General features: G+C 46.3%; 1 protein-coding gene across 1 annotated transcript; it reads right to left on the minus strand.

The window, feature by feature from the left end:
- Window positions 1-800: 800 nt before the first annotated feature.
- LOC310667281 (olfactory receptor 2A12-like) lies at window positions 801-1,738 on the minus strand (the record flags this gene model as incomplete). Its single annotated transcript, XM_083419121.1, is given in 2 exon segments — window positions 801-1,390; window positions 1,393-1,738. Coding segments are annotated over 2 exon segments (936 nt in total).
- Window positions 1,739-15,802: the final 14,064 nt, after the last annotated feature.

Genomic DNA, 15,802 nt, shown 5'->3' on the forward strand with positions numbered 1-15,802 from the left:
AAATTCCTACCAGGCCCCCTGGGCAACCAAGGCAAAGGCATTTGTCCTTTTTTCAAGCATTCATTGATCTATCTTTATAAACATTTATGCACATGGATCTCCTTACGTAAGTTGTGTTGTACCTTTAAGATAATCAAGCACTGATACAGAATTCTTTCCATTATGTAGACACCAGTCATGTCTAGCTGGAGTGCGAAAGATGATGTGGAATAAGGCCAGGATCACAGCAGCAAATCAGCAGATCTCTTCCTCCTTGGATGCTAAGATAAAGTGGAATGCATGCTCCTCTTAAACAGGTTTATAATGTAAACCTGTAGAGCAGGCATCCTCAAACTCGGCCTTCCAGATGTTTTGGGACTACAATTCCCATCATCCCTGACCACTGGTCCTGTTAGCTAAGGATGATGGGAGTTGTAGTCCCAAAACATCTGGAGGGCCGAGTTTGAGGATGCCTGCTGTAGAGAGACAGCATATGCATGACTTTACCCTACATTTACCTTCCTCTCCAGGCAGACTTTTCAGGTATTTGACCCTAAACTCAGTATTCTCCTCTGTCCTTTTTCCATATTTTCAGTGCTTTCCCACCCAGCTGTCATTTTGTATTCTCCAGCTGGTGGGACTGTGCAATCTGATTACACTTGCCCCCCCCCCCCCTGCATATAGAGGGACCACTGTTGGCCACAGACCATCTGCTCAAACATTATGTTCTACAAGCCATTGGAGTCCGCCAAGTACAGTAACATACAGATCATCTCACACCTTGTCACCACGGACAACTAACCCTCACCCTCAATAACACGTCATGCTGCATGAGAGGGTTTGCACCTCTGTATCGCTTTCACCAATGCCCCCTTTACTTCCTTATTCCTTAGACTATAAATCATGGGGTTGAACATGGGAGTGACAACGCTATAGAACAAGGAGATCATTTTGTCTTGCTTTGCAGAGTGGCTTGAACCAGGCCTCATGTACATGAACATAGCACTTCCATAAAACAGTGCCACCACAGCCATGTGGGACGCACATGTGGAGAAAGCCTTGCGCCTGCCTTCGGCAGAACGGATCCTCAAGATGGCTGCTAGGATGCGGACGTATGTGGTGAGTATGAAGGAGAAGGGGCACAGAAGAATGAGGACACCAACCACAAAGACAATGATTTCGTTGAGTCGAGTGTCAGCACAGACCAGTTTCAGCAGAGCCAATATGTCACAGTAGAAGTGGTCAATGACATTTGGGCCACAGTAAGGCATCTGTAGAGTCTGAACTGTGTGCACCACGGCAAGGAGGAAGCCAGACATCCAAGATGACACCGCCAGCATGACACAGACTCTAGGGTTCATAATGAGTGTGTAGCGCAGAGGGTGACATATTGCTACAAACCGGTCGTAGCCATCACGGCAAGGAGCACACATTCCGTGATGGCAAGGCCCAGGAAGAGGTAGATCTGAGCCCCACAGCCAGCAAATGAGATGGTCTTCTTTGGGCTCCAGAGATTGGACAGCATCTGAGGAACAGTACTGGTTGTGTACCAGATGTCCACAAAAGAGAGGTGGCTCAAGAAGAAATACATGGGTGTGTGGAGTTGAGAATCCAGCCAAATAAGCATCAAGAAAATCCCATTGCCAGCTAGTGTTATGCTGTAGACCACAGAGAAAATCCCAAAGAGAACAATGCGCATCTTTGGGCTGCTGGAAAGACCCAGGAGGATAAATTCTGTCACTTCGGTTTGATTCCTCATCTTTTCCTGACACTGTAGAGGAGGAAACAGGCACCATGTAAAATATAACAGCATACAGCAGGGGTCCCCAGCCCTTGCGGGCCTCAGGAAACATTTGGGAATCTAAGATGTCATTGTGGGCACTGCAAAATACAATTTCATCGAAGAAGAATTGGCCATGTTCAGACCCCCCACCCAAAACAGGCAAAAATAAAAATAAATCCTGTGTCTAGGATGGAAATCTAAGGAAAACAGAAACAGAACTCCAAATAAATATGATCTAAACATGTTCCGGAGCATCACATCAACATATCGAAGAGATGCTACAGCAAATGCTATCTACCAGAAATTTATTAAATGAACTCAGCATGGAGTAATAATGCCTCCCTCATATTCCACCAGGCAAATGTATGGTCTGCCTCTACTCCAGGCTATAAATCAAGTTAAAAGAAGATACCTCACTTACTCTTCCCCTTCATGGATCTCTGCATTGCCGTGGCGAAGGGGCTTGAATAACTCAGAGAAGCTATGAGCTATGCCGTGCAGGGCCACCCAAGATGGACAGGTCATAGTGGAGAGTTTTGACCAAACGTGATCCACCTGGAGCAGGAACCGGGAAGCCACTCCATTATCCCTGCCAAGAAAACTCCAAGGACAAAGACAACAGGCATATAAAAGTTATGACACTGGAAGATGAGCCCCTCAGGTCAGAAAGTGTCCAACATGCTACTGAGGAAGAGCGGAGGACAAGTATAAGTAAATTCAAAGCTGCTTAAGCAGCTGGGCCAAAGCTGAAAGGTCGCTCAGTTGCGGATATGCCTGGAAGCGAAAGGAAAGTCCAATGCTGTAAAGAAAAATATTGCATAGGAACCTGGAATGTAAGAACCATGAACCTGGGTAAGTTGGGTGTGGTCAAATATGAGATGGCAAGGATAAATATTGACATCCTGGGCATCAGTGAACTAAAATGGATGGGAATGGGCGAATTCAGTTCGGATGACCATCATATCTACTACTGTGGGCAAGAATCCCGTAAAAGAAATGGAGTGGCCCTCATAGTCAACAAAAGAGTGGCAAAAGCTGTACTGGGATGCAATCTCAAAAATGATAGAATGATCTCGATACGAATCTAAGGCAGACCTTTTAACATCACAGTAATTCAACTTTATGCACCAACTAGTGGGGCTGAAGAAACTAAAATTGACCAGTTCTATGAAGACTTACAACACCTTCTAGAAATGACACCAAAGAAGGATGTTCCTCTCATTATAGGGGATTGGAATGCTAAGGTAGGGAATCAAGAGATAAAAGGAACAACTGGCAAGTTTGGCCTTGGAGACCAAAACGAAGCAGGGCAAAGGCTAATAGAGTTCTGTCAAGAGAACAAGCTGGTCATCATAAACACGCTTTTCCAAACAACACAAGAGACGACTCTACACATGGACATCACCAGATGGGCAGCATCGAAATCAGATTGATTATATTCTCTGCAGCCAAAGATGGAGAAGCTCTATACAGTCAGCAAAAACGAGACCTGGAGCTGACTGTGGCTCAGATCATCAGCTTCTTATAGCAAAATTCAAGCTTAAACTGAAGAAAGTAGGAAAAACCACTGGGCCGGTAAGATACAATCTAAATCAAATCCCTTATGAATACACAGTGGAAGTGAGGAACAGGTTTAAGGATTTAGATTTGCTGGACAGAGTCCCTGAAGAACTATGGATGGAGGCTCGCAACATTATACAGGAGGCAGCAACGAAAACCATGCCAATGAAAAGGAAATGCAAGAAAGCAAAGTGGCTGTCCAGCAAGGCCTTACAAATAGCGGGGGAGAGAAGGCAAGCAAAATGTGAGGGAGATAGTGAAAGATACAGGAGATTGAATGCAGATTTCCAAAAAATAGCAAGGAGAGACAAGAAGGCCTTCTTAAACGAGAAATGCAAAGAAATAGAGGAAAACAACAGAATGGGAAGAACCAGAGATCTGTTCAAGAAAATTCAAGATATGAAAGGAACATTTTGTACAAAGATTACCATTATAAAGGACAAAAGTGGTAAGGACCTAAGAGAAGCAGAAGACATAAAGAAGAGGTGGCAAGAATACACAGAGGAATTATACCAGAAAGATATGGATGGCTCGTACACCCCAGGTAGTGTGGTTGCTGACCTTGAGCCAGACATCCTGGAGAGTGAAGTCAAATGGGCCTTAGAAAGCACTGCAAATAACAAGGCCAGTGGAAGTGATGGTATTCCAGTTGAACTATTTAAAATTATAAAAGATGATGCTGTTGAGGTGCTACACTCAATATGCCAGCAAGTTTGGAAAACTCAGCAGTGGCCAGAGGACTGGAGAAGATCAGTCTACATCCCAATTCCAAAGAAGGGCAGTGCCAAAGAATGCTCCAACTACCGCACAATTGCACCCATTTCACACGCTAGCAAGGTTATGCTTAAAATTCTACAAAGAAGGCTCAAGCAGTATGTGGACCGAGAACTCCCAGAAGTGCAAGCTGGATTTAGAAGAGGCAGAGGAAGCAGAGACCAAATTGCAAACATGCGCTGGATTATGGAGAAAGCTAGAAAGTTCCAGAAAGACATCTACTTCTGCTTCATTAACTATGCAAAAGCCTTTGACTGTGTCAACCACAGCAAACTACAGCAAGTTCTTAAAGAAATGGGAGTGCCTGATCACCTCATCTGTCTCCTGAGAAATCTCTATGTGGGACAAGAAGCTACAGTTAGAACTGGATATGGAACAACTGATTGGTTCAGAATTGGGAAAGGAGTACAGCAAGACTGTATATTGTCTCCCTGCTTATTTAACTTATATGCAGAATTCATCATGCGAAAGGCTGGGCTGGATGAATCCCTAGCCAGAATTAAGATTGCCGGAAGAAATATCAACAAGCTCAGATATGCAGATGACACAACCTTGATGGCAGAAAGTGAGGAGGAATTAAAGAACCTTTTAATGAGGGTGAAAGAGGAGAGTGCAAAATATGGTCTGAAGCTCAACATCAAAAAAATGAAGATCATGGCCACTGGTCCCATCACCCCCTGGCAAATAGAAGGGAAAGAAATGGAGGCAGTGAGAGATTTTACTTTCTTGGGCTCCATGATCACTGCAGATGGGGACAGCAGCCACGAAATTAAAAGACGCCTGCTTCTTGGGAGAAAAGCAATGACAAACCTAGACAGCATCTTAAAAAGCAGAGACATCACCTTGCCAACAAAGGTCCATATTGTTAAAGCTATGGTTTTCCCAGTAGTGATGTATGGAAATGAGAGCTGGACCATAAAGAAGGCTGATTGCCGAAGAATTGATGCTTTTGAATTATGGTGCTGGAGGAGACTCTTGAGAGTCCCATGGATAGCAAGAAGATCAGACCTCTCCATTCTTAAGGAAATCAGCCCTGAGTGCTCACTGGAAGGACAGATCGTGAAGCTGAGGCTCCAATACTTTGGCCACCTCATGAGAAGAGAAGACTCCCTGGAAAAGACCCTGATCTTGGGAAAGATGGAGGGCACAAGGAGAAGGGGACGACAGAGGGCGAGATGGTTGGACAGTGTTCTCAAAGCTACCAGCGTGAGTTTGACCAAACAGCGGAAGGCAGTGGAAGATAGGAGTGCCTGGCATGCTCTGGTCCATGGGGTCACGAAGAGTCAGACACGACTAAATGACTAAACAACAGCAGCACTTACTCTTTTACAGACAGGAGGTGAGGTCTGTTTTAAGGCATATTGGTAGAGACATACAATAAAATTGACATAATCCAGAATTGTCTCTGGACAGAGGAGTTGTAGCTGAAACCAAATGGGAGCTGGAGAAGAATAAGATTCGGAGACTGTGTTAAAGTAACACTCACAAATTAGCCGCTGAGCTAAAATTGCTTAAGGCACTATCATTAGACTGGAAAAGTAAAACACATACCGACTTGAATGAATGAGAAACAGCAATCCACTAGACTATCTAGTTCAAACAGCTACATCCTATTCTTGATTAGGTCGGTTTTGTAGAAGACCTTGGATGGGAAACTGAAAGCCATTGGTCTCATGCCACCCGGAGGCTACAGTAAGTTTTATGGAGAATGCAGCACACAGAAAGAAGTGTTTTCAGTTATTCACATTTTTAAAATGAAAGGTAACTTTTGGCTTTCTCATTACGTACCCAGATTACAGAGGCTTGAAAGAAATTGCCAAGTTGTTTCCCCTTCTTGGATTTGTACTATTGATGGCATCCTTCAAGACCATAGAACGCCTCTGGCTCAAAATTACTCTGGCAATTATGAACCTAGAAAAGCATGTCAGCAGTGACTCCTGAAACAGTATGTATGCTTACATTTCCTTCTGGGCCCATCCAAATGGGGACTAGGAACAAATTAACAAATTAATCCACAGGGGCAGGAAGAAGAACCTGACTAGATTGCGTCTACAGAGGGCTTTGCCAACATTTCTGAGGGATTTCTTGTTCCTGATTTTTGATGTAAACATCCTACTGCTTTAAAGAAGCCTCAGAGATCCCATTCCAAACTAAATTTCTGATAAAACTTTCGAATTCCCTGGGCACTGTGTAATAGACTTTAGTCTAATCTAAACCAACGTTTGAAGCAAATGTCGTGGTAGCTGGTGGCCAACTGAGAAGTTAAGGAGTATTTGTTGTTGTTTAGTCGTCTTAGAGGTGTTCGACTCTCCGTGACCCCATGAACCAGAGCATGCCTTGGAAACTCTCACTTTCTTCTCAAAGCTTCTCCTTTTTTATGTCCATGGAGTTTTCTTGGCAAAATACTGGAGTGGTTTGCCAGTTCCTGCTCCAGGTGAATCATGTTTGGTCAAAACTCTCCACTATGACCTGTCCATCTTGGGTGGCCCTGCACGGCATGGCTCATAGCTTCCTGGCGTTATTCAAGCCCCTTCACCACAACAAGGCAGTGATCCATGAAGGGGTAAGGAGTATTAGAGACTCTTTAAAGCTTAAACCATCAGCATATCATGTGGGGAAATTGTGCCGGGATTGTACCAATGGAGGCTACCAAGAGGAAGTTGTGTAACAGGCAAAATCAGGTAGCTACCATGTCAGTGTGAAGGTTGTGTATTCTTTTACAAATAACTTTCAGAATCCAGGAAGTCCATAAACATAAGATAAACTGTATTAACTATTTTCAGAATAAAGAGTCTCTGTTCAAGGAAGCCATAGCGTCTCTGTTGCAGAAACATTCCTCTATGTACATCAAACTTAATTAGTTTAATGTTAAATAAACGTCCAGTGCGCTTCCAACGCCATAAATCTTATCTCAGCAGAGAATTTCGTGCAGCGGTAGAAGGAAGGCAGGAGAGTCAGTACCTTTCAATGAAGAATCCTGGAGCAAGCACTTTGGAACTCAGGAAAAAACTTTATTTACAAAAGAAAAACCCTGGCGATAAAGCACACGTGCTTTTATCTCCGGCATAAAGAAAACTTTACTCTAAACTTAACTCATATCAGCAAACACGCCCATGGCCACAGACTGAGTCTGCGAGTCAGGTCAAAAGGGGGCCGGGGGCAAAACACATGGGTGTGTTGAACTGTTTCTTTAAATCTAAAGGTTCATCATTGTTTCACCCAATGTGTATACCTTTAAGGGGCCAGAGCAAGGGCCAGAGTAAACTAATGAGATCCAGCTTCACAGCTGTGAAGCATAGCAGGTGCTGCTGAGTTGCATTGATTAAGCTGTGTTGGGAATTGGCTGCAGTATATAAGGAGCAGCACCTAGCTCTGCCATTACCCCTGCGGATGGGTTGGTGTTTGGGTCGTGTTTGTTTGTAGATGTATTTGGTGTATAAGGAGTTTTTGTTTTTCTTATTAAAACCTTGTTTAAGTTATTTTTGAGTCCCTTCTTTTTAATGCAAGCTCTCCCCAGCAAGCTCTCTGCGCTACTATACTGCGAAAAGCCAACATCTTTGGTTATGGGCCCAGCTGCTGAGTGGATGACTGCATATTTTTGGACTCTGAGAAAGGTTTGAAAACTCCTTCTCCTGTTAGCGTAGTTTTTGTGGGTCTGGAAGTGTTCCAGAATGGTTGACCGGGTTCCTGAAGCGGAGAAGGCTCTAGTCTTCCCACAGCTAACAGATGAGAACTATAGTTTATGGTCTTTTCGGGTGGAGGCGCTTTTGACCTCTAGAGATGTATGGACCTATATAACTGATGACCCTCCTGACCCTGTGACTAATGCTTGGTCGAAAGGAGATGCAAAAGCCAGGGCGATAATTAATTTGGCAGTCAGCGACCAGCAAGTAGTTTATATAAGGAATAAGAAAACTGCCAAAGAAATGTGGAACAGTCTTGCAGCAGTGCATGTTAGAAAAGAGTCAGCGTCTGCATTGACGTATTTCAAGCAGTTGTACCAGACGAAGTTGCAGCCTGGTGGTGATTTGGCAGCACACTTGAGACGTCTGGAGGCAATACGCTGCGAATTAATTCGAAGGAACATGGAGATACCAGATATTCAGTATGTTTTTATCATCCTTTGTTCCCTTAATGAGGACTTTGATGGTATAGCTAGCCAGATATCTGCCATTCCACCAGCACAATTAACTGTGGAAGGGGTAACGGCAAGATTAATGGGCGAGTTGGACAGAAGGGAGGCTAGTGCCATAAGCACTCCTATTTCCAGAAGTAATGAGGGACGCCACATGCAAGCTTGTGGTGATACGACTGCATTTAAAGCTGCAAAGCGTTGTTGGTTCTGCAATAAGCAAGGACATTTTGCAAAGGACTGCAGATCCAAAAGAAAGCAAAGTACTCCCAAGACTGTTTCTGTTCGTCAGTCGCGGTCGTCAGCCCAGCAGCCGACATCGTACCGTAAAGACAGAAACGAGCCGCAAGCTTTTCATGCTTGGACAACAGATCGTAAAAGAATTAAAGGTGCCAAGTGGAAGTCTTTTGTTGTGGACTCAGAAGCATCTCAGCAAGTCTGCAACGATCGAAGCTTGTTTATTTCTTTCGAAGAGGAAATTGGTAATGTACATTTAGCCAATTCACAAGTCTTGCAGTCGCTTGGCAGGGGTACTGTTAAACTTGACTCTTTAAACATTACGATAGCGAACTGCATTTACTGCCCGTCAGTGGACAATTTATTATCAGTAACGTGTTTTGCTCGTCAAGGCATAACTGTGCATTTCTTAAATTCAATGTGTGAGTTTTTTAAGGGGAACAAACGTCTATTGTATGCCCGGGAATCTGATGGTTTATATAGACTGTATTTTCGCACCTACTCCCAATCGCCTATAAATTGCAGAGCAGCACAGTCAAGCCAGGGGTTGAGGAATGTAAGGCCACATTCCAGGTGTGTCCATGAGGTGCACAGACTTCTGGGACACCTGAATTTTGCTGATGTATTTAAGACAAAGAATATTGTTAATGGCCTCAACTTAAAACCATGTAAATTCTTTATGCAATGTCTATCCTGTTGCAAGAATAAGATTAAGGTTGCACGCAAGGGTAGGTGCTCAGATAGGAAAGTAACTGAGCCATTTGAGCGTGTACATTGTGATTTAGTTGGGCCACTCCCACCATCATTAGGAGGTTCTAAGTACTGGCTTACCCTGATAGACCAGTATAGTAGATATTGCTGGACTTATGCAATAGCTGAAAAATCCCAAGCATTTGAGAAGTACAAAGTTTTTTGCAACTGGGTAAAAACGCACTTTAACAAACCAATTAAGAACCTGTTTTCTGACCGGGGTGGGGAATTTGTTTCTGAGGATTTTGAGAAATTCCTGGAAGCGCAGGGGACTACTCATGAGTTATCTTGCCCCCGAAGTCCCTGGCAAAATGGGCTTGTTGAAGTTGTGCAGCGTGACCTGCAGGCAGGGGTTAAAACTTATCTGCATGATGCTAATCTGCCCAAAGACTTTTGGGCTGAAGCGCTTAATGCATTTTGTTACGTTAAAAATCGCAGTTATCATTCTGGTTTAGATGTCACCCCCTATGAGAAGTTGTTTAAAAAACGCCCTAATCTGAAATATCTATGAATTTGGGGTTCAGATGTAATTATGCATTATCCCACTAAGCAGAAATTGGGTGAGCGTAGTGTTCAGGGAAAATTAATGGGCTACCAGCAGGGGGTGTACAGAATTTACGTCCCAGCAACTGGCAAATTTCATATTACCAGAAGCATGATACAAACTGTAAATTGGGATGGAGTTGCTGTTTTCCAAGATACTGATGGTATAAATGATACTGAGGAAGAAGAGGAAGCAGGAGCAGCAGCAGCAGGAAATGGTGCTTCTGAATTAATGGAAGAAGACAAAAAGCCTGTTGAATCTGATAATTTGTTTGATGATTTAAAGTTACAGGCACCCGAGGGGAGGTTAGATTCTCTTGAGTTTTCTGACCGTGAGCTTAGCCTACAGGCATCTCTTCAGTCTGACAATGATGGTTTACAACCTGAAACTAGTAGTTCACTTAGTCCTATTAAGTCTGAGGAGTCTGACTCTCCTTCCGGACTGAGACGTTCAGATAGAAAGAGGCAGAAGCCACAACGATTTGCAGATGAACATTTTAATACTGTGTATGCCAATAAGGCGGTTTTTGAGCCAAAAAGCTACAATGATGTTCAGAATTTACCTAAGCACCAAGCTGTAAATTGGTATAAAGCTATGGACTCTGAGATAGCTTCTTTAAAAGAGCATAACACTTGGTCTCTTCTACCTCTAACCCCAGATATGAGACTTATAGATTCAAAATGGGTTTATAGAGCTAAAATGAATGACAAAAATGAAGTTGTAAGGTACAAGGCAAGATTAGTCGCTAGAGGTTTTCAACAAATTCCAGGTGAAGATTGATTTGTGTTATTCACCAAGTGTAAAATATGAAACATAGGTTGCAGTTTACATCAAGTATTGACAAAGGTTTTGAAATTTTCTGCGATGCATCTCATGCAGTGGAACAAAATAATTGCAAGGGTGTGTCTGGTATGGTGTTTTGTTATAACGGTTGTCCTTTTGAATGGAAGTCCCAGACACAAACCATTATTTGTCTCTCCACAACAGAGAGTGAATTATGTGCATGTGTTCAGGCCACTCGTGATATAGAATGGTATATGCAAGTATTTGCAGACCTACAGATGCAAGTAACACTACCAGTGATAGTTTACCTTGATTCCCAGAGTGGACTCGCTATCCTGTGTTCAGAAACCAATACGCAGCGCACTAGAGTCTTAAGATTACGTTTGCAGTTTGTAAAGAAACTAATTGCTGATGAAATGGTTGTATTTAAATATGTTCCAGGTGACAATCAAATTGCAGACATTTTTACTAAAGCACTTCCAAAGGTTACACATGAAAAACATGTACAAAGTATGCTTTATGTTTTTGTTCCACAATGATGAACCGCAGGGGAAATGTTGAACTGTTTCTTTAAATCTAAAGGTTCATCATTGTTTCACCCAATGTGTATACCTTTAAGGGGCCAGAGCAAGGGCCAGAGTAAACTAATGAGATCCAGCTTCACAGCTGTGAAGCATAGCAGGTGCTGCTGAGTTGCATTGATTAAGCTGTGTTGGGAATTGGCTGCAGTATATAAGGAGCAGCACCTAGCTCTGCCATTACCCCTGCGGATGGGTTGGTGTTTGGGTCGTGTTTGTTTGTAGATGTATTTGGTGTATAAGGAGTTTTTGTTTTTCTTATTAAAACCTTGTTTAAGTTATTTTTGAGTCCCTTCTTTTTAATGCAAGCTCTCCCCACTACTATACTGCGAAAAGCCAACAGGGTGAACTGACTATTTATACAAACTAACTCACATTCCTGGATGCTGGATGACTTCCAGCTGCTCAGTGATTAGAGCGACTTGTTACCTCTTAACCCTTTAGTACCAACACTCTACCCAGAGACCCCTTCCAGTCTCATTTTGTTCACTTAAGCAAAAACCACATAAATTAAAGTGTGCTCACATCTTTCCCTCCCACAAAAGAAAGGAGCATATCAACCAATATGAAATATACTCAGAGTAAAGAGTGGATTTCATGCTCTTTATTCAGCTCATAGTGGTGAGGAGGAATGAATGTCCCCTCAAAGTATCTGCTTTATATACATTATTTACATAATGGGCTGCACTTGATTGGCTAATTCCAGAATTCTCCTATAGGCCAATCAGGTTATGGATTCACTTCCATCTGGAGCCGGATTGGGTGGCTCCTGCAGACCAATCATACTGCTGCATTGTTCTAGGACCAATCAGACTGCTGCATTCTGAATCCTATTGTTCTAGGACCAATCAGACTGCTGCATTTTGGATCCTATTGTTCTAGGACCAATCAGACTGGCCATCCAATGTCTGATTAAAAACCTCCAAGGAAGGAGAGTCCACACCCTCGTGAAGGAGACCGTTCCACTGTTGAACAGCTCTTACTCTCAGGAAGTCTCCTTTCATGTTGCTTGAAGCCATTGGTTTGAGTCCTACCCTTCAGAGCAGGAAAAAACAAGCTTGCTCCCTCTTCCATGTGACAGCCTTTGAAAGATTTGAAGATGGCTATCCTATCTCCTCTCAGCCTCCTCTTTTCCAGGCTAAACATACCCAGCTGCTTCAAGTGCTCCTAGTAAGGCTTAGTTTCCAGACCCTTGATCATCTTGGTTTCCCTCCTCTCCACACGTTCCAGCCTGTCAACATCCTTCTTAAATTGTGGTGCCCAGAATTGGACATAGTATTCCAAAAAACAAGAACAAGAGCAGATAATAAAAACAGTATTAAACATAATATGTTCTCTTAGAATAATTTATTATATTATAATAATAATAAATATCCTACCAGAAACCCACGTTAAAACAATAACATGATGTCAGAGCTGGCTCCTGGTCCCAGCTCACCAAGGACCAACGCTAGTCGGTAGTAAAGTATCAAAGTCTTTATTGAAGAATAGTCTCCATTTCCAAGCCTCAGCGTCCCAGCTCTACGTCTGGACTCTAGACCGGCGAAGCTCTGTCTGAGTCTCCGCCCCCTGTGCACCAGTTTAAGACTCTAATCTTACTCCACCTCTTCCTTCTCTCTCTCTTCCTCTGGGTCCTACTACCCCCCAGGGTCTCCTCCCTCCTGGACTCTTCTGACGCAGACGTTGACCCCTCTGACTCCTCCCCCTCTCTTCGGCGGGCTTTAGGACCTGGCTCCCTACCCGGGCTGCCCACCTTGCCGCCCTCCTGTACATTTGAACTTGGCGCGCGCGCGCGTTTAACTTTCCTGATGACCGTTTCCTCGCTCCCTGACGAGGGTGTGGTCACTCCTGCCTCACGTTCTCCCTCTGCCCGCGCGCCACCTGATCCCGATGCCTGGGACTCCTCCCCCCTACTGCACTCTGGGGGGGACGCTGGTCCGGATTTCCAGCTGCTACTCTCTGAGTCCCCTCTGGCCCCTTCTTCCCGAGGTGTCCCCCTGGGCACTCCCCTTGCCCTGACTATGGGGGCCCCTTTCTGTGAATCCTCCGAGTCACTGGAGAGACTCAGAGACCTCGGACTGCTGTCATAGCTGACATTTCCTTCGGACTCCTCCCCCTCGCTCTCCATTTCCTCCCTCTCCTGTGACTCTGCTCCTGAACCCCTGACATCCATCCCCCCCTCGAAGCCCCCCCTTCCCCCCTCCCCCTCCTCCGGCGGGGGTGCTGGGTGCTCCGTCGTTGTGGGGGTGAATGGTGGATACAGGTCGTCCCCCGTGGCGTGCATCCAGCCGGATAAGTCCGGCTCGTCCTCCTTGTCTTCGCCGACCTCGATCTCCTCTGCTTCCATCTCCGTGCCGCCATGCTCGAACCCAACGTCCTCCCCCAGCACGTCCATGTCCATCTCACCCTCGGTCCCCTCTGGGTCCGTTGCCTGCCAAGGACCCCCCAGCCACCTCCTGCTCCACCGCTCCTCTCCTCGATCGTCCCACCAAAACGAGCGGTCTGAGGCAAACCCCGAGGGCGAGCCCTCCGGGGAACGTGTTTCTATTGCCGGTTCCTCGTCCGAGGTGAACCCCTGGAATGTGCTGGTTGAAAGCGTGGGTGTGAAAAGCCAGTCGTCGAAATACTCGGCTGGCATGGGCCTGTGTGGGAACAAGGCATGAAACTCCTCCTTGAGGAGAGGCTCGTCCAGAGCATAGTCCGGCACCCAACGGTTGGCGCTGGCCGGGGTACCTTCACTTGCGAGAAAATATTCTACTCCCTCTTCCCCCCATCTCGAGTCTAAAATCTCTGTGACCTGGTTGATGGGCTCCCTTCTTGGCGACTCCCTCCTTGGGGGGGTCTCCCTATACTGGTCTGGTGCCGTGCCCTGCGCCTGAAATCGGTGAGGTGCTTTGTAGGGTGTGAGCACCGACCTATGGAATACTGGGTGCATTCTGGATCCCTCCGGAAGTGTCAACCGGAAGGCCACCGGATTGATCTGTGCCTCCACCTGGTAAGGTCCTAGCTGCTTATGTCCGAGTTTCTTCTTAGCTAATGATCTGGTCGGCACTGCGTGGGCCGCTAACCACACCCAGTCTCCCACCTGTATGTCCTCCCCAACCCTTCTGTGCTTGTCAGCCTGCAGTTTGTATGCGTGCTTTGCAAGCTCTAACGGCCTCCTAAGCTGTTCGTGAACCTCCTGCAATTCTGCCGCCAAGACTTCCGTTGCCTGTGGCTCCCCCTCCCCCAGTCTCTCTAATCCCGGGAAGGTTCTGGGATGCCTCCCGTTGTTGGCGAAGAACGGTGTCACCCCCGTGGACACGTGCTTCGTGTTGTTGTAGGCGAACTCAGCGAGCGGCAGGTAGTCCACCCATGTTGTCGGCTGCTGATTTGCATAGCATCTCAGGTACTGCTGCATGATGGCGTTGACGCGCTCCGCTTGTCCGTTGGTCTGCGGGTGTCTCGCCGACGCTAGGTTGATCTTGACGTTCAGGAAACCCATCAGCTTCTGCCAGAAGTTCGAAATGAACTGGCGCCCCCTGTCGGACAAGATAGACCGTGGCAGACCGTGCACCCTGAAGACGTGGTCTATGAACAGTTTGGCGGTCTGTTCTGCCGTGGCCACCTTCGCGCATGGAATGAAGTGGGCCATTTTAGTGAACATGTCCACCACCACTAGCACTGCCGTTTTACCCCTTGAGCTGGGTAAATCCGTGACAAAGTCCAGGGCCACCCTCTCCCACGGTTCGCTCGGGGTCTGCAGCGGTTCGAGCAGTCCCGCCGGAGGTTTGTGCACTGACTTGGCCCTTTGGCAGGTGTCGCACCTCGAGACGTACTCCGCGACTTCCCCCCTCATCTTGGGCCACCAAAAATCTCTGGCAACTAGTTCTGCCGTCTTCTCCTTGGCAAAGTGCCCGGCGGTGGGTGCGTCGTGCAACTGCTGCAGTACTTTTGCGCGGAGGTCGTCTCCCGGTACATAGAGTGCTCCTCTGCGGATGAGCAGTCCGTCCCGTATTTGGAACTCGTCGTCCTTCACCGTGCCCTTGCGCACCTCCTCCATCTTGGCTTGTGCGAAGGGGTCCTCCTGCAGTGCTCGACGGACCGCCTCCAGGTCCACGGTTGCTGAAGCGCACGCCCACGCTTTCGGTGCGAAAATGTGCTTGGCCGCTGCTGGCGCCGCTTCTTCGAGGTATTGCGGCTTTCTGGACAGTGCATCTGCCATGATGTTGTTGTCGCCTGGGATGTATTCTATCCTGAAGTCGAAATCCACAAAGAACTCTGCCCATCTGATGTGCCGCTGGTTCAGGAACCTTGCCGTGCGCCAGTACTCCAGGTTCTTATGATCCGTGCGAACCTGCACTGTGTGTTTGGCCCCGATGAGGAAGTGCCGCCACGCCTTGAATGCTGCATGAATGGCCAGCAACTCCCTGTCCCAGATGGTGTAGTTCTGCTCCGACTTGCTGAGCTTCCTAGAGTAGAAGGCACACGGTCTCCAGTCCCCATGCGGGTCCTTCTGCAACAGTACGGCGCCCACGGCTCTGTCTGAGGCGTCCGTTTCAACTCTCATTGGTTTGCTGGGATTCACATGCAGTAGCTGCCCTTCGGACGAGAATAGACGCTTAAGGTTCTGGAAGGACTGCTCCGCTTGCTCCGTCCAGATGAACTTCTTCTTCTTGGAGCTGAGCGTGTCGGTAATGGCC

This window comes from Podarcis tiliguerta (assembly GCF_965153285.1).
Source record: "Podarcis tiliguerta genome assembly, chromosome: 17".
Classification (NCBI taxonomy): domain Eukaryota; kingdom Metazoa; phylum Chordata; class Lepidosauria; order Squamata; family Lacertidae; genus Podarcis; species Podarcis tiliguerta.